Here is a 22,053-nt window from a genome sequence, read left to right as displayed (position 1 = left end):
TATTTTTTTTTAGTACGCCAAGACATTTGAGGCCGTAAACCAATCAGACTGCTTGTTATTGTTGTCCTATTTTGGCGCAAATTTCTGCTCTCAGCGCCATTCCAATGCAAGCAACAACTGATGCTTGAAGAATTCCATGGATTATTCTAAAAAAAACGAAAGGTACTGTTTTTATTTGGTTATTTAGGCAATGGTGCCTTCGTCAGGATATGATCTAGTCTTGCTTTATTTAACGCTAGGATGCATATGAAAATAAATAGTTTATCTTTATTTTGGTTAACGTTACCCGTTTTTAAAATAAATGAAATAAATGAACTGACAGTATTGGTGGAACACACCATAACGATTTTAGAAAGTATTTATTCTGATTATTTGCAGACTGTATTTATTTTCTCTGATTTGGTCTCCGATTACTTTTATCTTGAAATGGTCTTTTCTTGTTTATATGCCAAGTTCAGCCAGAGCCGTAGAGAGAGAGCAGCGCTTACAACTGATGGCCACACGTTGTTAGCGTTTTACTTTCAAATTGTGAAGCCCACAATTCTGGCTGTAATAGTGGTAGAAGCTATGTAATTAATGAGCGATAGTTTTGCAGATTTGAATCGGGTAAATATATATATATATATTTTCGTAGTAACGTTATAACTAAAAGTATTTCAGTTAATAAGACATATATCTCTGCAGTAGTACTAGTGCTGGGCGATTTTCACGATTAATTCGGTTAATTCGAATTAACGTTACAATTTTAATGTGATTTTAAAATGGTGTAATTACGTGTTTATCTGCGTTACCATGGTTACTGGCGCCTCTCACAGACCAACGCGCGCGTTTTCTAAACAGCGTCTTTAGGAGCGGTTCAGCTGCGCTACCTCTCGTCACCTCTGTCTCCTCACCAAGATATTTAGGTTAGAAAGGTGAGCTTTTTCAGATTTCTGCAGGCAGGTAACGCAAGTAATCAAGCTAGCTTTTATTTGTCTCACCATCTTTAGGTCACTTGCTTTAACCTCTTAACACGCCCTGGCCCGTAGACGGGCCAGAAAAATATGAATTATTATATCTTGTTTTGTTTCTGAATAGTTATGGACATTTATAGGCTCAATATAGATAACCAATATACCATTTTAAAGCTTAGAATCTCTGCTTTTCAGCTATTCAGCCTGTTTAGCAGTAAATCCTTTCAGAAAATAAACATTTAGGGCGAAATATGCCTTGCTTCTGAGAAGTATGAAATATGACATTCATATTTGCGTTTATCGTTTGTCCATATTTGATCGAATGCGGTCATGTTATACACCATTCGAACCGTCCGGCTCTCCGAATTCCGTAGGATGTACGGTTCCTGAATTATAGCTGAAAGAGCGTGTCAGAGCGCATGTTTACAGTAATAAAAGGCTCTGTTTTTGTCCTGGGGTAACCTCCGGTCACTGCCCCCACCCCCCCAACACCCAGCAGCGCTCAGCCACAGGTCCTACCTTCAAAACGCGTCCAGGCTAAAGAGAATCCATCAATCCAGTCTCCTGTAATCCACAGTTATATCCCACCCGCGCTGGAAATCTCTTGATCCAGAAATGAGAGTAATCTGATTTTTATCTCCTTATTAAAACCGTTTTATTCAGTGCTCCGCGAGTTTCCGCATAGAGCCAGACAGGGCGGAGTCTACAGGACATGCAAGTATGCAAATGAGGGCTGCCAGCCAATCGGGGGCCGAGTTCTGTCAGCTGGAAGGCAGAGGGCGTGACCTGGCCGGCCACAAAGAGTCTATCAGAGAGATCAGACACTTTGAGGGTCACCGCTCTTAAACAGACACTGCGGTTTTTTGTTTGTATAGGAGTAGACCACACAAAACCCAGAGTTTAATGCAAAATGAGTTATAAAAGTGGTAGATTTTATTATTATAAAGTTTACAGTCCTTTGGAGAAAGAAAATACCATTACAGGCTCAGATCACTATAATTTCTAACCAGTAAAATGCAGCATTTTATCATTTTATATGATGATTGTAAACACATTATAGCACAATGTAGAGCTGCCAAAACACTTCATCCATATAAATAGTTCATTTTATATGTCTGAAAATAAAAAAATAAAATAGAAAATCTGAAAAGCGCCTAAAAACTGCTTTTTGTCCCATTGTTATACAAGAACTTAAAATAAATCTAAATCGTAATCCTGAATCGCTCAAGGATGTCTCCTCAATATCGCCCAGCACTACTCTGCAGTCAAACTGGTTCAGATGATCACGTTCAAACTCATCCTGTACTTATTTTTAAAACCACAAACAAGTCATTAACTTCGTAGGGCCTATCTGTTACATTGTTGTTAAATGCTAAATCATATGCACTGTTGTTGGTTAAATGTTTAATGTATATTCACATTATGATGTTTAACTTGCTTTGCTATGCTTGTTTTATAGCCATGCCTAATATTAGAAAAACGAAGCGTTCCACCAGAGGCTCAGTGGTTGTCCACTCTGAAGGTATATTAACTGCCTAATGTGAATTTAGTTTTAAAGACAGATTTTTTTTACATTTACTTTAAATAAACTTAAATGTTATATATTAATTATTCAGATTATTTCTATATTGTGTATATATGAAAAAACATTAAATAGCTATAATATTGTGCTTTAGAAACACCTAGGAAATCCCATAGTATTCTCAGATGGCTCTCTCTGTCTGTCTTTTTCTCTGTCTTTAGGAACTGTAGTTACACCAGCTGCAGCACCAACTGCACAATTAAGCATTGATAAACTCTGTGAAGAGACCAAACGGCTTAATGAGGAAACAAGGTTCTTGAAAGAGGAGAACCGCCTCTTAAAAGAAGAAAATCGACTCCTTAAAGAAGAAAAGGATTTCCTTCGTGAGCAACTTGGCAAGAAAGAGACTGGGAGTACTTCTAAATCTGCAAAAGGTATTAAAATCATGCAACACTCAAAACTAATGTCCCCTGATGTGTGTGCGCGCGCGCGTGTGTGTGTGTAAAGTAGGTATTGTTTTTGTCAGTTTAAATAAAAATTAATAATTAATAATATATAAAAGGTTGTTATTCTGATGGAGGCATTTGATCCTTTTAAAATTATTGATATTCTGAAAGTCATCATTTTTAGGGTGTGTACAATTGTGAATGTGTTTAACTCTCTCAAAGGTTCCAAGAAGATAAGGAAGAACTACTCATCAGACTCTTCCAGCTCTTCTGAATCATGGTCTCACTCAGACTCTGAGTCAGAACAAGAGAAAAGAAAGAAGAAAAGAAAGAAACACAAAAAAGCAGCTGCCTTTGGGAAAAGAGGTATTATAGTTTTAGTTGGACAATGAAATTGAAACACCTGGTAGTTATAGTTGGACAATGAAACTGAAACACCTGGTTTTAGACCGCAATTATTTATTAGTATGGTGTAGGGCCTCCTTTTGCGGCCAATACAGCGTCAATTCGCTCCTCCAAAACACCCCAAAGTGTCTCAATAATATCTAATAATATGTGGTGACTGTGCAGGCCATGGGAGATGTTCAACTTCACTTTCATCTTCATCAAATCATCACCAAATCTTTCACCACTCTTGCTGTGTGTATTGGTGCATTGTTATCATCCTTCAGGATACAGTGTTTAAACCATTGGATGCACATGGTCCTCCAGAATGGTTCGGAAGTCCTTGGCACTAACACAGTATTAGGCCAAGGGAATGCCATGATATGGCAGCCCAAACACGCACTAAAATGACAGCCTGGTGGTCAGTCTTCATTAATTGCACATTGCACCAGTAAGAGCAGAGTGTGAAGGTTCAATTATCAGGGTAAGAGCACAGTTTTACTCTAAATATTAAATTAAATGCACACAACATTATGGGTGACATACCAGAGTTCAAAAGAGGACAAATTGTTGGTGCACGTCTTGCTGGCGCATCTGTGACCAAGACAGCAAGTCTTTGTGATGCATCAAGAGCCACGGTATCCAGGGTAATGTCAGCATACCACCAAGAAGAACCAACTAAACCACACCCAACAGGATTAACTGTGGATGCAAGAGGAAGCTGTCTGAAAGGGATGTTCGGGTGCTAACCCGGATTGTATCCAAAAGACATAAAACCACGGCTGATCAAATCACGACAGAATTCAATGTGCACCTCAACTCTCCTGTTTCCACCAGAACTGTCCGTCGGGAGCTCCACAGGGTCAATCTAAAACCAGGTGTTTCAGTTTCATTGTCCAACCTCTGTGTATATATACATATATATATATATATATATATATATATATATATATATATATATATATATATATATATATATATATATATATATATACAGTGCCTTGCAAATGTAAGCCCCCTTGAACTTTTCACATTTTGCCCCTTAAATGTATTTTATTGAAATTTTAAGTGACAGACCAACACAAAGTAACACATCATTTTGAAGTGAAAGGAAATGATACATTGTTTTAAAAAATGTTTATAAAATAAAAATAAAAAGTGTGATGAGCAAAAGTATTCGGCCCCCTTTACTCTGAAACCCCTAAAGAACATCCAGTGCAATCAATTGGCTTCAGAAGTCACTTAATTTAATTAATAGAGTCCAGCTGTGTTTAATTTAGTCTCTGTGTAAATCCAGCTGTTCTTTTAAGGTCTTAGTGGTTTGTTAAAGAGCACTAGTGAATAAACAGCATCATGAAGAACAAGGAACTCACCAAACAGTTCAGAGATGAAGTCGTGGAGAGGTTTAAAGCAGGGTTAGGTTATAAAAACATCTCCTAACCTTTGAGCATCGCAAGGAGCACTGTTAAAAAAAAAGACTTTTGATATAGGGGGGCTCATCACACTTTTTATATTTTTATTTTATAAAAATAATTGAAAACAATGTAGCATTTTCATTTCACTTCACAATTATTTGTTACTTTGTGTTGGTCTATCACTTAAAATCTCAAAAAAAAAAAACATTTAAGTTGTAAAGTGACAAAATGTATAAATGTTCAAGGGGGCTGACTTTTGCAAGGCACTGTATATATATATATATATACAGTGGTGCCCGAAAGTATTTTGAATTTTGACAGTGGTTATCAGACAAAAACATGCAGTGGTCCAGAGTCTGAGGAGGGACATGTATATAATCATGGCATATTCTATACAGTATACATAGTGTTATACAGTGCAATGTATTACAGTACATACAGCGGTGCCCCAAAAAATTCATACCCCTGACAAAGTCTGGATATACAGTGAATATACACTGTATATAGTAATATACAGCCTGAAAATATTCATACCCCTGACAAATTCTGACGCTTCCGAAGATTGCAAGAGAATTAAAAGAATTGCTTGTTTGCATGTCTCCACTGGTATTTTTTAACCCATTCATCTCTAGCAATAAGGTCCCTGATCTTTAGCTCCTCCTCAGACTCTCATTTGGTCAGGACTCTGGCTGGACCACTGCATGTTTTTGTCTGCCAAAAGTCAAAGTCAAAATTTGCCAGGGGTATGAACACTTCCGGGCACCACTGTATATGTGTATGTGTAAGGTTGCATAACACCAGTCATAATCTTATTGAGGTAACTCAAAGCATAAATTAGATTTTCTGACTGAACGGGGAGCCTGGGTGCTGTTCAAAATAATAATAATAGTTCATCGCGATTATTTCTGGGACAACATATCATCCAAAAAAATTTAATCGTGACGCAACATAATAGATAGTTAAACATAATAGATAGTAGCATGGTCACATGGTTGAATTCACAGTATTCTCAGATTGCATTGTTTGTAGAAATTGTTTTGTTTACAGTTTTACTGAGTTATAATAATGTAGATGCTTCCTTTTTTCTGTGGCCTCTTTGTGTTCTGTAGTAAAGTGCCCCGAAGATGTCTTACATCGATACAAGGCAGTACTTAAAGAATTTCAGCGAACAAGGAGTGTCACCGTAAGCTGTGAGAAACTGAATGTAGACAGGAACACCATTGCGCTGACTGCGATTATAGCAGAAGTCACCATCGCTGCACAAGGGCAGGACATTGGGCTAGTTCCAGAGTTCAGAGAGGATGAAACACTGAATCATTTTGCTCAAAGATGCAAGGCCTTTCTAGATGAAAATGAGGAGCTCAGGGACAAAATCAAAGAGCTGAAAAAAAGGTCAGAGCTTATCCCAATAAAGCAAAAGTTTCGTAGATAAACTTATCTGAGCTCTTCCTTGTGTGCCTTGAAATGCTCAATGTTGATGTTTATTGTTCTGAGGGTTAAATCATTCTTACAGAAATATATTCACAATTAAAATAATGACATAATTGCTTTTTCTAACTGTTTAGATCTGTTCACAGCTTAATATTTTAAATGTTACTGTTTTAATGTCTCTGGACAGAAAGATTTATTCATTTTTTTTAATAGGGCAGGTTGACTAGTCCAAATATACTGCAGTGTTCAGTCGGTATGCATGCATTATACGCTTAAGAAATTAGTGAAATTGTTCCATTTACTTTCACAACATACTTACCTGGTAAGATTTACTATTGTATAATCTCATACAGGAATAGTGTCAAAAGAGATTTTTCAAAAGTGTTAATAAACCGTTTCACCATTGTGAGAAATTCTGTTTTGTTTCGAAGTTGTATGTTGTTCTTTTTGAAGTGCTTATTTGTTGACCTACATGATAAGAATTGAGTAAAACCAGAGAAATGAGCTCTGCTTTCTTTTACAGTCCTTTTACTCCTTTATTAAGCAGAAAGTTCTGTTAGTTACACAGTGTTTTACATGGTACTTACAGAAGGATGTTCTACAGAGGGCTATTTGTTGAACTACATGGTAAGAACTGAGTAAAACCAGAGAAATAAGCTCTGCTTTCTTTTACAGTCCTTTTACTCCTTTATTAAGCAGAAAGTTCTGTTAGTTACACAGTGTTTTACATGGTACTTACAGAAGGATGTTCTACAGAGGGTTATTTGTTGAACTACATGGTAAGAACTGAGTAAAACCAGAGAAATAAGCTCTGCTTTCTTTTACAGTCCTTTTACTCCTTTATTAAGCAGAAAGTTCTGTTATTTACACAGTGTTTTACATGGTACTTACAGACGGATGTTCTACAGAGGGCTATTTGTTGAACTACATGGTAAGAACTGAGTAAAACCAGAGAAATAAGCTCTGCTTTCTTTTACAGTCCTTTTACTCCTTTATTAAGCAGAAAGTTCTGTTAGTTACACAGTGTTTTACATGGTACTTACAGAAGGATGTTCTACAGAGGGTTATTTGTTGAACTACATGGTAAGAACTGAGTAAAACCAGAGAAATAAGCTCTGCTTTCTTTTACAGTCCTTTTACTCCTTTATTAAGCAGAAAGTTCTGTTAGTTACACAGTGTTTTACATGGTACTTACAGAAGGATGTTCTACAGAGGGCTATTTGTTGAACTACATGGTAAGAACTGAGTAAAACCAGAGAAATAAGCTCTGCTTTCTTTTACAGTCCTTTTACTCCTTTATTAAGCAGAAAGTTCTGTTAGTTACACAGTGTTTTACATGGTACTTACAGAAGGATGTTCTACAGAGGGCTATTTGTTGAACTACATGGTAAGAACTGAGTAAAACCAGAGAAATAAGCTCTGCTTTCTTTTACAGTCCTTTTACTCCTTTATTAAGCAGAAAGTTCTGTTAGTTACACAGTGTTTTACATGGTACTTACAGAAGGATGTTCTACAGAGGGTTGTTTGTTGAACTACATGGTAAGAACTCAGTAAAGAGAAATAAGCTATTTGTTCTCTGTTATTAGGTATTGACCTTTTATTTTTAAATTAAATAAATAAAGACTGATTAAAATGAACAGTATTGGTACTTATCATCATATTACTGGGGTAAGTACCTCACACTTACCTGGTTATTACGTAGAACCTGTGAGGTATGTCAGGGTAAGGAAACTGTATTGGTACTTATCATCATGTTACTGGGGTTAGTACTTCACACTTACCTGGTTATTACCTAGAACCTGTGAGGTATGTCAGGGTAAGGAGAGTGTATTGGTACTTATCATCATGTTACTGGGGTTAGTACCTCACACTTACCTGGTTATTACCTAGAACCTGCGAGATATTTCAGTGTAATTAAATTTAACTGTCCTTGTTCTTACCATCTTGTTAACCAACATAATTACCTAGTACTTTGGAGTTTGTACCACCCATGTACCTTTTTATTACCTACTTCCATTTCAGTGTAATTAGGCAAGACTCTCCTGGTACTTACCATCTTGTTACCCAAAATAATTACTTAGTACTTCCGAGTTTGTACCTCACTATTACCTGGGTAATACCTAGACATTTCAGTGTAATTAGGCAAGACTTTCCTGGTACTTACCATCTTGTTACCCAAAATAATTACTTAGTACTTCCGAGTTTGTACCTCACTATTACCTGGTTAATACCTAGACATTTCGATGTAATTAGGCAAGACTTTCCTGGTACTTACCATCTTGTTACCAAAAATAATTACTTGGTACTTCCGAGTTTGTACCTCACTATTACCTGGTTAATACCTAGAACTTAGGGTACTGTAAAAGAAAGCGTTACCAAATAGACAAAGAAACAAACCAAAACAAACGAGAGGTAATGCAAACAAAAAAAGGTCAGGTAAAAGGGAAAACAACGAGGAACAAAACTAGACAGAAAATAAACTAAACAGGACAAGGGAAAATAAACAAGGAAATAAACAAGATATAAACAAGGACTATAGTGAGAGCAAATAACTAGACAACGCGGAACGACAAAACAACAGAGGGAGCTGCAAAGACCAACGAGGAAACACTGACACAAGAGGACTATATATACACACAGGAAGAACACACCTGGGGAAACAGGCAACGAGGGGGCGGAGCTACAAATAAGACACACGTGACGGAAAATTACAGGGGAAAACACTGGGAAACTGAGAAATACAGGGCAACAGAGCAAGCGTGTGACATATAGCTGGGTTTGAAAACAAGCTTGGATAATCTGGACTATTACAACGTGCCTTAAATTGATTGGCAGCAATTCTTTTTGGCAGAAAGAAATTTGGCTATGTTGTGTACTAAGCACAAACAGTCGTAGCCAGAATAGGAAAGATAGAAATTTGGAGGGAAAAGCAAAAGAGGCTAAAGAGATGCCAAACAGAATTGTAACTTTTAAGTGTCAAAGGAGCTAAGCCTTTAGACATGAAGTTTTAAGCAGTTAAAATAATATAGTGCAGGATTAAATGATTGAAAGGCGGGCATGGTTCCAGGAACGGTTCGGCTGCTGGGCAGAGGCATCTGAATTACTGTAAACGAAAACATGACAGTGTGACAGCAACATTAATGCAGTGACCGGTAATATGAACAGCTTTAATAATTACATTTTTCATTACTATTTGCCAGGTATTTCTCCTGAGCAAGGGCATGATCGAAGTGCAAGAAGAACAACCTTTATTGATAATAGCAACCACAGCTTCATAGTCGCAGTATAAAGTATAAAGTAAAGTAGAGCTGAAGAGGCAGATCCAAGGGCAAGGGTTGAAAATTAAACTGGCCAACATTCGCAAACCATTGCCCTAGGAAGTAACACCCCAAATCGAGCATGTCCGAAGAAATGGGCGAGGAATAGAAAATTTTAATCCGGGCCAAAATATGAGAAGGCGGGACCACAACTAACAACTTTAGTCAACCAAAGAAAACCAAAACAGCAGCAGGAGAAATGAATGGTCTACCCAAAGCCAGGGCAGGCACAGCAGTAGCCAAACAGAAGGAGGAAGAGGCCGGGGCAAAAGCGCACCAGGCAGCGCAGCAGCAGTCAAGGACCCGGGAAGAAGAGCACCAGCCACTGCAGCAGCAGCAAAAGATCCGGGCAGAAGAGCACCAGGCGGCACAGCAGCAGCAGAAGATCTGGTCAGAAGCGCAGCAGCAGCAGAAGATCCGGTCTGAAGCGCACCAGCCAGCGCAGTAGCAGCAGAAGATCTAGTCAGAGGTACAACAGCCAGCACAGGTGTATGTGTGAAATTCATATACGTTTTGGCCGGGAAACTACCGTATTTTACCCCTCCTTTCCGTCGTCTTCACGTATTAGTATTGTCCTGTAAATTTCCTGTATTATATTAAATAAATAAAAAAACAGTATTAATCAGGAGACCGCTGTGTGAATGGGAAAGCTCTTAACGCCAATCATGGTGCGGTTCACGGATAAAGTCCCGGCTTTCAGGAGAAACAGACAATCAGCTTGCTTGTTTTGCGGAGCGTGAACGAGAGTTATTGTGAGTGGGGAAGCTCCCCCGCCCCCCTACCCTCGCTGTGAGATTTAACAGGCAGCAACTGACCTTAAAACACATATGGACATGTGGGGATTTCTCTAAAAGAAAGGTAACGATAGTTAAGTGTGATGACACTGTTTCTGATAGCTGATTAAAAATACACGTCTGAATCAAAACACACAGATAAAACCCACTGTGTGCTTAATAAATTGCAGCTTGTGTGTAATCAGTTAGCTTAACTTTGGAATTAGATAGATAGGTAGTCAAGGTCTGAGAAAAAAAAAAATAATGTTTAACTTGCCCTGATGTGCCTGATCAGCCAATAACTGTTTCTTTTTGTAATTGTGTTCATTAATTTAGGATTGCAGGTCACTGGTCACTGCCCTAAAATTGTGTATTTTCTACCTGTTCCAACTGATGAGCTAAAAAACAATCTTTTCTTGAGTATACCTGTTAAAATTCCTTAGCCCCCGTGGATCCTAAATCAATCATTATGTATATCCAGCAGTGTAGTAGATGCATTATACTACCATTACTTTATTAAAGCTCACCTTCCGTCGTTTTTTCTTTCATTTTAAAATGTCTAGTTGTGGTCTCTAGTATGAATGAATGACATGTGAGCCGTTTTTGTAAAAAAAAAGTGCTCAGGTGTCTTTGTATAGCTCTTTTTTAATGGACTGTTTTAGGGGTGTGTCCAAAATGACCGGATTCCAGCTTTGCTCATGAATATTCATACATGCAAACAGCATGCAAATATCTCTCCTCTGATTGGCTAGGAGCACTGCGACGCCCCTCCACCGCTCTGCCGCTCACTGCCTCCCACCTCCTAACTGATGAGCGGTGATGTTGCGTCGCTTCAGCTCCGCCTCTGGGAGTTTCTCGAGCCAAGGTGGGCTGGTCTGTGAGTTTCTGCCTACGTAGGCAGAAAGATAATTCAAAATTCACCCGTTTTTCGGAGGGGGGAGGGGGGATTTCTTTGCTTAGCTCCTGCAGACAATGGGGGCTGCAAAACAGTTTAATGTGCAGGTGTACACATTCAACTCGGAGAGACCTACTGTATTCCACAAAAAACAAGAAAAATCGGATTTTCGCGGAAGGTGAGCTTTAAGTGCCTTTAAAGCAGAGAAAGCTCTAGAATATGCATAACAGTGGCAATATGCAGGAACAGGGTTAAGAAACATTGACTTCTGTTCATTTGTAGTTTACAGTAACACCACAGTATGACCACAAATCAACCAGTTATAGAAGAGCCGGGCAGAAGCACACCAGGCAGCGCAGCAGCAGTAGAAGATCCAGGCAGAAGCGCACCAGCAGCAGAAGACCAGGATGAAGCGCACCAGCCAGTGCGGCAGCAGCAGAAGTTCCGGTCAGAGGCACACCAGCCAGCGAAGCAGCAGCAGAAGACCAGGAAGAAGCGCACCAGCCAGTGCAGCAGAGGCCAAGGGAGTCAATGCGGAGGTAGAGGAGCCCGGGCAGTCCGGCGTTGCAGGGAGAGGCAACCCGGAAGCAGATCCACTACGTTCCTTGACAGCGAGCAAACGCCCATGCTCCGCATCGAGGCAGCGATCTCCTGAAGGATCGGGACAAGCTGGGGCTCATGGTCGACCGAGGGCAGGGGCAGCAGCGGGGGCAGACCACCAGGAGGAGGCAGGCAGACTTAGCCTTCCATGTACCGCCGACCTCGCGGTCGGAGGAGGGCACCCGATGACAGATGTGGCCAGGAGTAGGTCATTACAGGACAGGTCATCAGCGGGAAGCCGCTATTGTAGCGAGCTCAGCAGTTTAATACCTGGTGCTAATTGAGACGTTGAAATATTTTTAATTGGGCACCAGTTATTCAATTAATTTAATTAGATTCATTAATAAATTAATTTATAAATTAATTAATAACACACGACATCTCAGGGCGTGGCTTCTACAGGTGACAGGAATTCTCATAACCAAGTTATCCAGAAAACACACTGAAATCACAGGTTTTGTAATATAAAAAGTATTTTATTAAATCACACAGATATGAGAAAATAATTCATTAAAATGTCATAAATGTAACCATTAAATATCAAATCATAGTGTATAATAATAAATGAGAAACTGGTATGAAAGGAATAAAGATTAATAAAACTATTACGTGAGGATTTTTAATTAAGATAATTAAGATAATTTAGGACCTACAAAGATCTTCCTTTTTCACCAAATAACTAAAAATGAATCTATACTAAGTAAAGAGTTAAGGACAATAACCAACTAGACTTGACCCAAAACACCAATTACTGAAAGAAATACCCAAACTGCCTTACTCTGAGACGTCCACACAGGGGCTCGACATTGATCTGCGCCCGCTGTTCAAACCTCTTTGTCGGCTGACCTCTTACACTCCTAGCAGGTCCCACACGAACCCGTCCGCAGAGTAGAGATGGCGCTGACTAAACTAAACTAGCCTAAAGAAGCTAGACTCCAAACTCCTCTCTGTCTGTCCTTCCTCCATCTCTGGGCTCCCTAAACTGAACTGCCCTCCCTGAGCTCCTGACTGGACTTCTCCTGCTCCTCCGAACTTCTAATTGGAACTGAACTCAAAACTGACTGAAACTGTGAGAGTCTGTTTGGACCTGCTTTGGCACTTAAGGCTCCCATTGGCTCCCACCTACATGTCTATGCTTTCATTGGATTTAGGAACAATTTCAAACCTTGGCGGAAAGAAAGGGTCTGTTAACAAAGACCCATAAAACCCCCCAAAGTATTTTCTTCTAGTGAGAGATTCCTCAGCTTAAACCTATAGCCTGAAACATAAGTAAACTCAATTAAACAGTGGATCAAAATACACTATATAGCGTACCGGTTTGTGAGGATAAATTCAGGAAACAACAATTAAATCACAATAAATGTAAATTATATGTTTTGCCCACAAACAGTTTTGTAACATTCACGATAATCCTGAAATAATCTGTCAGGTCTTAGCCCTGTTTCATGTCTCTCTATTTGTTTTAGTTTTATCTTGCCTCCGTTTCTTGTTTATTTATTTGTTTCTTTGTCTTTCTTTGTTATTTATTTAATAAATTTATTTATATCGCCCTTACCTGCACCTGTGTCCGCCTCCTCGTCTCCCTGCCTGGGTCATTCGTGACAGAAAGACCGACCGAACATGGACACAGCAGGTTCTGCCTGGACTGGCACCAGAATGGCGATTCGTCGTGCTCCTTGCGGGACCCCGGCGCAGGACACCTCGAGGCCTCAAGGACGCCGCAGGCCTCGGGGTAGGCGTTCTAAGGGGTCCCGCCAGCCGGAAGAAGACCCCTTTTCCGGGGAGGATTTTCTTGGGGGGGCGATACGGGTTGGTGCTATGAGCCTCGGTGCCTCCGTGTACCCGAGGCTCAAGGAGCGGGATCCGTGGGATTTTCTCGGGTGCGCTCCCAGCAGCTCCGAGGACGAAGAGGAGCTCTACCCTGCACCAGCCCGCACTCCGTTGCCGTTCCCCCCAGGGGCGGTGCTCTACCCGGCTCTCGGCCGCACAGCTCCAGAGGCCGTCCCGACTCCCGTCCGTTCCCCTGCGGCCAAGGCTCTCTTCTCAACGGCGGTTCCAGTGCTAGCTTCCCCGGTGGCTAAGGCGTTAGCTTCCCCAGCGCCTCCAAAGCTAGCTCCTCCCGCGGCCAAGACACTCTCCTCTCCAGCGGCAAAGGCGCACTCTGGGACTTCCGCGGCGGCTGTGAAACTGCGCTCCGTGACTATCGCGGTGGCAGCTGAACCGCGCTCCGAGACTTCCGCGATGGCAGCCGAACCGCGCTCCGTGTTCCCCGCGGTTGCTGCCGAACCGCGTTACAGGACCTCCAACCCGGCGAGCCAGCCGCGAGCAGAGACTTTCCCCGCGCTTGACTCAGCCGGAGAGAGTAAAAATCCGGTCCGGGATTTTGCGGCAACCGCACTCTCAAGCCCTGCAGCTGCAGCGCTAGCTCCTCAGGTTGAGAAGCTGGCTTTCATGGCGGCTGCAGATCTGAATTCCGCCGCTGCGAGCCAGTCTCGCTCTGTGACTCTCTCCGCGGCGATTCAGCCGTGCTCCGGGATTATTACCACGACGAATCAGCCGCGGTCAGTGACTTTTCCCGCGCCGGACTTTACCGGCGGCCCCGCGCTTTCTGCCTCTACAGTCTCTGCCGGCGAAGCTGCAGCTCCGGTCCGGGTTTTTATTCCACCCGCAGTCTCAAGCCCTGCTGCTGCTCCGCTGGATCTCTACGCCCTCAGCTCCGAAAATCTCTCAGCTGCTGAGCCACGCCCCCGGACTCCTGCCGTGTCTGCAGAAGCTGATCAAGCCTTCGTGTCTGCTGAAGCTGTTCAAGCCTCCGTGTCTGCTGACAATGCTCAAGTCTCAGTGTCTGCTCCAGCTGTTCCAGTCTCCGTACCAGTGCCAGCTGCCCAAGTCTCCGTACCAGTGCCAGCTGCCCAAGTCTCCGTACCAGCGCCAGCTCCCGCTGCCAGAGTCGCCGCGCCGCCAGCACCAGCTCCCGCTGCCAGAGTCGCCGCGCCGCCAGCACCAGCTCCCGCTGCCAGAGTCGCCGCGCCGCCGGCACCAGCTCCCGCTGCCAGAGTCGCCGCGCCGCCGGCACCAGCTCCCGCTGCCAGAGTCGCCGCGCCGCCGGCACCAGCTCCCGGAACTGTGTTTCGTCCAAGGTCCCATGTACCCAGGCAGGCACCGAGGTCCCCTGACTTTGTCCCCAGTACTGTGCCCAGGCTGGCTCCTTGGACTTCCCCTCAGACATTTGCCAGTCCTGGGCACCCACCCGTGTTTCTGGTCCCCATGTCTCTCCCTGTTTTGGTCCCTGTCTCTGTTTACGTCCCTGTACCCGTGTCTGTCTCTGTTCCCGTCCCAGTTACAGTGTTCGTTTCTGTCCCTGTTACTGTCCTCGTCCCTGTTCCCATGTCCAGTCCCGTCCAGTCTCCTGTTAAATATCCGTCCCCTGTCCAGTGTCCTGTCCAGTCTCCGTCCACCGTCCAGTTCCCTGTCCAGTTCCCCGTCCAGTGTCCTGTCCAGTCTCCGTCCACCGTCCTGTTCCCCGTCCAGTCTCCGTTCCCCATCCGGTCTCCGTCTCCTGTCCAGTTCCCCGTCCAGTCTCCGTCTCCTGTTCAGTTCCCCGTTCAGTCTCCCGTCCAGTCTCTGTCCTCTGTCCTGTCTCCGTTTCAGTCCCCGGTTTCGTCTCGTGTTTTCCCCAGCCTCTCCCCGCCGCCCGCCCCCGGGGTCCGTTTTTACGCGCCTCGGGAGCTGCGCGTTTAGGGGGAGGCTTCTGTCAGGTCTTAGCCCTGTTTCATGTCTCTGTGTGTGTCCCACGTGACCTGTGCTCCCCTGTGTCTCCTGTCTCAGTACTTTTCCATGTGTTTCTCATTTGTAGCTCCGCCCCTTCCCCAGGTGTTTCTAATCTAGTGTTTCCTGTTTCTTTAAATAGCCCTCGTCTACCACTTTGTCTCCGTCGGTCTTTGCACTAACCCCTGTCGTTTGTCTTCCCGTGTTCCCAGATTTCCTCTCAGTGTTTCTCTCAGTGTTTCTCTCCGTGTCTATCTTAGTTTAATCCTTGTAATTATCCTTGCTCTGTTTAGTTCATAGTCTTGCTTCATTATTCATTTTGTTTTCCTTGTTTAGTCTCCCTCTTTGTTTGTAGTTTATATTTATCAATAGTATCTCTTGTTTGTTTCCGTGTTCCCTATTTACCTGCTTAGTGTTTAGTCTTTAGTTATTCCCTGTTTATGTTCTTAGCTCTGTTTAGTTTCTGGTTTAGTAGCCTCCCTATTTGTTTTAGTTTTATCTTGCCTCCGTTTCTTGTTTATTTATTTGTTTCTTTGTCTTTCTTTGTTATTTATTTAATAAATTTATTTATATCGCCCTTACCTGCACCTGTGTCCGCCTCCTCGTCTCCCTGCCTGGGTCATTCGTGACATAATCATCAATCATGTTATTAATCAAACCCAATGAAATCATTTAAAAGATAATACAACATGGATAAAACTGATAACCAAATAAACCTTAATTTATAGTTAAACCTTGTTGATTCAGATTTGACTGTGTAGGAACATTTAATCAGGACCAGGGACGTGCACAGGAATCTTGAAGGGCAGTTGCTCTAACTTGAAGAAAGGGCTGATTTGCCTTCCTGGCCAGTGATGCTGAGTTGGTGCTCCAGGAAAGGTCCTCTGTGATGTGCACACCAAGGAACTTGGTGCTGCTCACCCTCTCCACAGCAGTTCCGTTGATGGACAGAGGAGTGTGCTGTGTGTGAGTTCTCCTGAAGTCCACAACAATCTCCTTGGTCTTCTCTGCGTTCAGAAAGAGATTGTTGTGTTTGCACCAGGAGGCCAGGCGGCTCAACTCACTCCTGTAGTGTAAACCTGAGTCAGTATAGAGTATTTCCAGTAAACTCATCACTGCTGACTGATGACGCACTCTCTCGCAAGACGCGGTACAAGAACTAAGATGGCGGCGCCTTGCTGCTAGACCATCCACCAAACAAACCACACTCTTACCTGGAATTACTCATCCATCGCACTGGAATCCCTTGAAGATTTTTTCGACCACTACTACAATAACGTTGTCATCATGAACAAGGACAAAAAGGAAGACAAATCTAAAGGTAAACAGCTCCAAAACCCCACCGGCAAACGACCGCGACCACCCAGCTCACCTGGAGACACCGAGGACCCACCTTCAACACCACCCTGCTGCACTGAGGTCAGTTCTATCCTTCTCTCTATCAACAACAAACTCTCTGCACTCGACGCCAGAATCTCACTAGTTGAAATTAGGGTTGCAGCGGTAACCAGTTTCACGGTATACCATGGTATTAAAATGCACGGTTATCATACCGTGTGTGTTTGCTTATTACCGGTAAAAGGCAAGCCAGCGGAGAAACTCACCCGTGCATGCGCAACTCTGCTCCGCTTCAGCTCCTCAGCACACAGCGGTGAGAACGGCAGAAAGTGCATCAGACTAAACAAATCTCCGTCCGCCTAAAAAAAGGCTAAACTAAAATCAGCAGTGTATTTCGGATACCCGCCGAACGCACCCGAGGATGGTTATCCGATTTGTAATCAATGTGGCCGTAAAGTCACAGCTAAGCATACGGTGGACATACGTTAAACCTGTTCTCCCATCTCCGAGAACACCACCCCGCTGTGCAGCGCAAAGTATGTGTTTAGTTTAAATTTTAATCTGAACCTAAATAAAACCTCTTTGTAGTCGTGCACAACCCATGCGGTAAGCGCCCGCAAAAGCACTGTGTTATCCGAAATTTGGGCACGCAGGTACAGGCGTGAAGTGCGTGCTACGATGGATTCACGTGTCCGTGTAAAGGTCCTGGCCGGACTGGATGTGAAAGACGCCATTCATTTACATGCGTTCATTTTCAAATCCTGACGTGCCTGTTTTTCATATGTTAAAACCAGACTCGGTGTGAAAGCCTTAAAATAGAAATCTCTATTAAACTTAAATAATTTCACTGAATATTTTAAATACAGGATCTTTACTTCTTAGAGGACATGTAATGTGTGTAATGTGTGTGTGTGTATGTGTGTATATATATATTATATATTTATATATATATATATTTATTTTTATATACACTCTTAATGTCCTTAAGAGTAGTGGACAAACCTGGTTTCGTTCACCTGATGGTGTACAGCTTATTTTTTTTAAGGAGACATTATCTATATAATTGTTCCAGGTTTCTACAATAAATAGTTAATTGAACAAAAAACCTTTGTTGTAATTTCTTTAAGGGTGTCAGGAGCGACCTGAGCAATACCCCTCCCCGTCTTAAGAGGTCGCACTCACCTCAGTTTTGAGGCACACCTGTTGTTGATCTGCTCATTGTCTAGTGTATTTAAACCACCTGGTCTGTTAAATCTATGCGAGGTCTTGTTGTTGCTAAGTTTCCGAGCGTTATTTCTTTATTTACCGTCTGATTTGGTTACTGAACTCTTGCCTGATTTTTTGATATACGATTTTTGGATTATCCTGTTTTTTTTTGCCTGCGGCTTTTTAATATACCTGCACTTGGATTCTCTATTCCTCTGGTTTGATCTGTAACAAAGGGTCAGTTTAATAATATATGTAACAAACTGTGATACCGTGATAACCGTGATACCGCGGTATTTTCTGAGATGGTTATCATACCGTGAAAATCTCATACCGTTGCAACCCATACTCCACAAAGAAATTCCAATCACTCCGTGAAAGCCTGGAATTCAGCCAAGAACAAATCAAAAACAAAACAAAATCTCTTCAATCTGCCTTCCACTCTAAGTAATCCTTCCTGTATTCTTCCTCATTATCAACCTCTCTATTACTACTATCATATGCCCCAGATCTCACAGATGTATCTCTGCCCATATACACAGCACGACACACAACAAGAAAAAACTTCAAATATATCCACAACCATACCATTGATAAACACTACAAATCAAGACTTCATAACATGTCTCCACTCAAGTTTGTAACCTGGAACATTCGTGGTTTAGGCACACCGAGTAAACAGACCAAGGTATTACACCATCTCACTTCACTGAATGCAGATATCTGTTTACTACAAGAAACTCATCTATCTGAAACAAATCATCAAAAACTTAAATCACTACACTACAATCATGTATTTTCAGCCTACTATAACTCTAAACAAAGAGGTGTATCCATTCTTATACATAAAAAATCCCCTACACACATAACACCACAATATCAGACCCAGAAGGAAGATATATTATAATAGATATTAATATCAATAACACTCCCTTAACAATTGTAAGTATATACGGACCAAATACTGATGACCCATCCTTTTTCCATAAGCTCTTCACCCAGGTATCCAATGTCTCTGATTCCACAATCATAATTGGAGGTGATTTCAATACAGTCATCAACCCAGACTTAGATAGACTTACCAGTACACACAACACACGTCAATGGCAATCATCAAACACCATTAAACAATACATGTCAGACTTAGGGCTCAGTGATGGTTGGCGCCTCAAAAACCCAGCCTCCAAGGAATTCTCTTTTCACTCACCAGTTCACCACTCTTACTCCCGCATCGACTTCTTCTTAACCAGCAATTCTATCATACCTAACATTTCAGATATAACATATCACCCTATAATAATCAGCGACCATGCCCCAGTATCACTTACATGGAATATAAAGCCACCATATAAAACCTTCAGATGGCGATTCAATACATCTTTGCTAACAGATACAGAATTTGATAGTTATATTAGAAAAGAGTGGGCATCCTTCCTGAAAATAAATGATTCTCCGGAAACCCCTCCGACTCTACTATGGGAAACTGGGAAAGCTGTATTAAGAGGCAAAATCATCTCATACTCATCTCACAAGAAAAAGGAAGATACAGAAAATGAGACTAATCTACAACAGAAAATTAAGGAATTATCAAATGAAATGATAAAAAACCCAACAGAAAAAAACAAGAAAGAGCTGAGCGAATGTAAATCACAATATAATGAACTCATAAACAAGAAGACTCAATTTCTAATACAACATGTATGAAGGTACATACAAAGGTATGAACATTTTGAGCACAATAACAAGTTCGGAAAATTCTTTCCGAACCAAGCTAACCAAGTAAAACACAATAAAGAAAAAACAAGAATCCCAGCAATCAAGGACGAGGGCGGAAAAATCAGACAAACACCAGACGAAATAAATCAAATATTTAGAAACTTCTATAAAACTCTGTACTCATCAGAACATGAACCAGACCTGACAGATATCCACAATTTTCTCAATAACATAAACCTACCAAAATTAACCGAAAAACAAAAAAGCATATTAGAAAAAACGATAACATCAAAAGAACTCCATAATGCACTCTATCAAATGTCTAATAATAAAGCACCTGGACCGGATGGCTTTCCCACTGAATTCTATAAACACTTCTGGACAATACTCGCTCCAATATTCAGTAGACTGATCACGGAAATAAAACACAAAAAGAGATTACCAACAGAAATGAATACGGCAACAATTTCACTTCATCTCAAAGCTAACAAAGATCCCACCTTACCCTCCAGTTACCGCCCATTGTCACTCATCAACACAGATACAAAGATCATAAGTAAGGCCCTGGCCACCAGATTGGAAAAAGTCATCCCATCACTCATACATCCTGATCAGACCGGCTTCATTAAAGGAAGACACTCAACCACCAACATGCGCAGACTACTCAATCTGATACACCACACAACACTCCATCAACTAGAGACAGCAATAGTTACATTAGACGCAGAGAAAGCCTTTGATAAAGTCAATTGGAAATTCCTTTTCACTACTTTACATAAATTAGGTTTCGGAGAATCATTTATCGACTGGATTACAACACTTTACATTTCACCCAAAGCCACAGTTAATACTAATGGTCTAATATCACAGAATTTCACTTTGCACAGAGGTGCCAGGCAAGGATGCCCCCTCTCCCCCCTCTTATTTTCAATAAGTCCACTAGCAGCAGCTTTACGACAAAGCCCAAATATCAGAGGGATCCGGACCAACACCACAGAACACAAAATCAGCCTGTATGCAGACGATATTCTACTGTTCCTACAAAACCCACTCTCTTCAATTCCTCAAACTATACAAATAATTGAAAAAATTTCCAAAATCTCAGATTACTCCATTAACTGGACCAAATCCACCATCCTACCTTTTAACATGAACTTATAGATACATTAACTCAGTCCCTCCCTATCCCTCTGTGCACCCAACACATCACATACCTGGGCATCAAAGTTTCCACCAAGCTGTCCGAGCTCCACACACTCAACTTAAGTCCACTGCTCATAACTGTAAATAACGATCTCCAACGCTGGATGAACCTCCCATTATTCCTTTCTGGCAGAATATCCACTATCAAAATGACAGTTTTACCAAAAATAAACTACCTTTTCTCAATGATCCCCATCCAACCCCCACCTTCCTGGTTCAGGACTTTAGACTCCATCATCTCCAAATTTTACTGGAAAAACAAACCACCTAGAATTAAATTAAAAACATTACAAAAACACAGAACTCAGGGAGGACTCGAAGCACCCAATTTCCAACAATATCTCTCTGCGAATCAATTACAGTATATAATTAAATGGATAAAACCAAGTCATACAGATGAATCATGGAAAGAGATAGAACAAACAATGAGTAATGAAATACAAATCTCAGATTTACCATTTATCAGCACAACACTAAAATGCCACCCCTGTTTCAAAAACCCAATGATAGCATAAACTCTAACAGCTTGGTGGAAGCTGCACAAGAACACCACACTCACACCCACCAAACATTCACCTATATGGCACAACCCTGATTTCCCTGTCACCAACAAAACATCAAAATTACACAAATGGAAAGAAAAAGGTATTACACATTTACATCACATCCTTATGAACAATAACCTGGCAACAATGGCACACCTTAAACAGAAATACGGTATTGAGAGCAATCAATTGCTAGAATACCTACAACTCAGATCAGTACTAAACTCAAAAATCAAGAATAAAGTAACGTTTGAATTATCCCCACCAATCTTAGAATTTCTCAATATATCCCCATCAAACAAAACCCTATCTAAAATTTACAGGTTTTTATCTCAATTAGACCAAACAATCTCTGTACCAACAAAGAAATGGGAAGAAGATCTCCTAATGGCTCTCACTGCTGATTTCTGGACTAACATTCTTAAAAACACATTTAACATGACTAACAATACTAATCTCCACCTTATACAATATAAAGCTATCCACAGAGTTCACTACACTTGACAAAAACTACATAAAATGGGATTAATAGACTCTGAAA

At 41.6% G+C, this 22,053-nt stretch overlaps 1 protein-coding gene across 2 annotated transcripts; it reads left to right on the top strand.

The window, feature by feature from the left end:
• Positions 1-55: 55 nt before the first annotated feature.
• LOC111197320 (coiled-coil domain-containing protein 106-like) lies at positions 56-6,662 on the top strand. Of its 2 annotated transcripts, none has more exons than XM_049463068.1 (5): positions 56-162; positions 2,413-2,475; positions 2,697-2,909; positions 3,144-3,287; positions 5,830-6,662. In XM_049463068.1, the coding sequence occupies exons 2-5, from the start codon at positions 2,415-2,417 to the stop codon at positions 6,150-6,152; spliced, it is 741 nt and encodes a 246-aa protein (XP_049319025.1). In that variant the 5' UTR covers positions 56-162; positions 2,413-2,414; the 3' UTR covers positions 6,153-6,662. The 2 variants fall into 2 exon arrangements, with proteins under 2 accessions (XP_049319025.1, XP_049319024.1); XM_049463067.1 differs by lacking the exon at positions 56-162 and adding an exon at positions 753-914.
• The last annotated feature ends 15,391 nt before the right edge of the window (positions 6,663-22,053 follow it).

Source organism: Astyanax mexicanus, chromosome 13 (genome assembly GCF_023375975.1).
Source record: "Astyanax mexicanus isolate ESR-SI-001 chromosome 13, AstMex3_surface, whole genome shotgun sequence".
NCBI lineage: Eukaryota > Metazoa > Chordata > Actinopteri > Characiformes > Acestrorhamphidae > Astyanax > Astyanax mexicanus.
The sequence above is the reverse complement of the archived record's forward strand: the minus strand, read 5'-3'. Positions and strand labels throughout refer to the sequence as shown.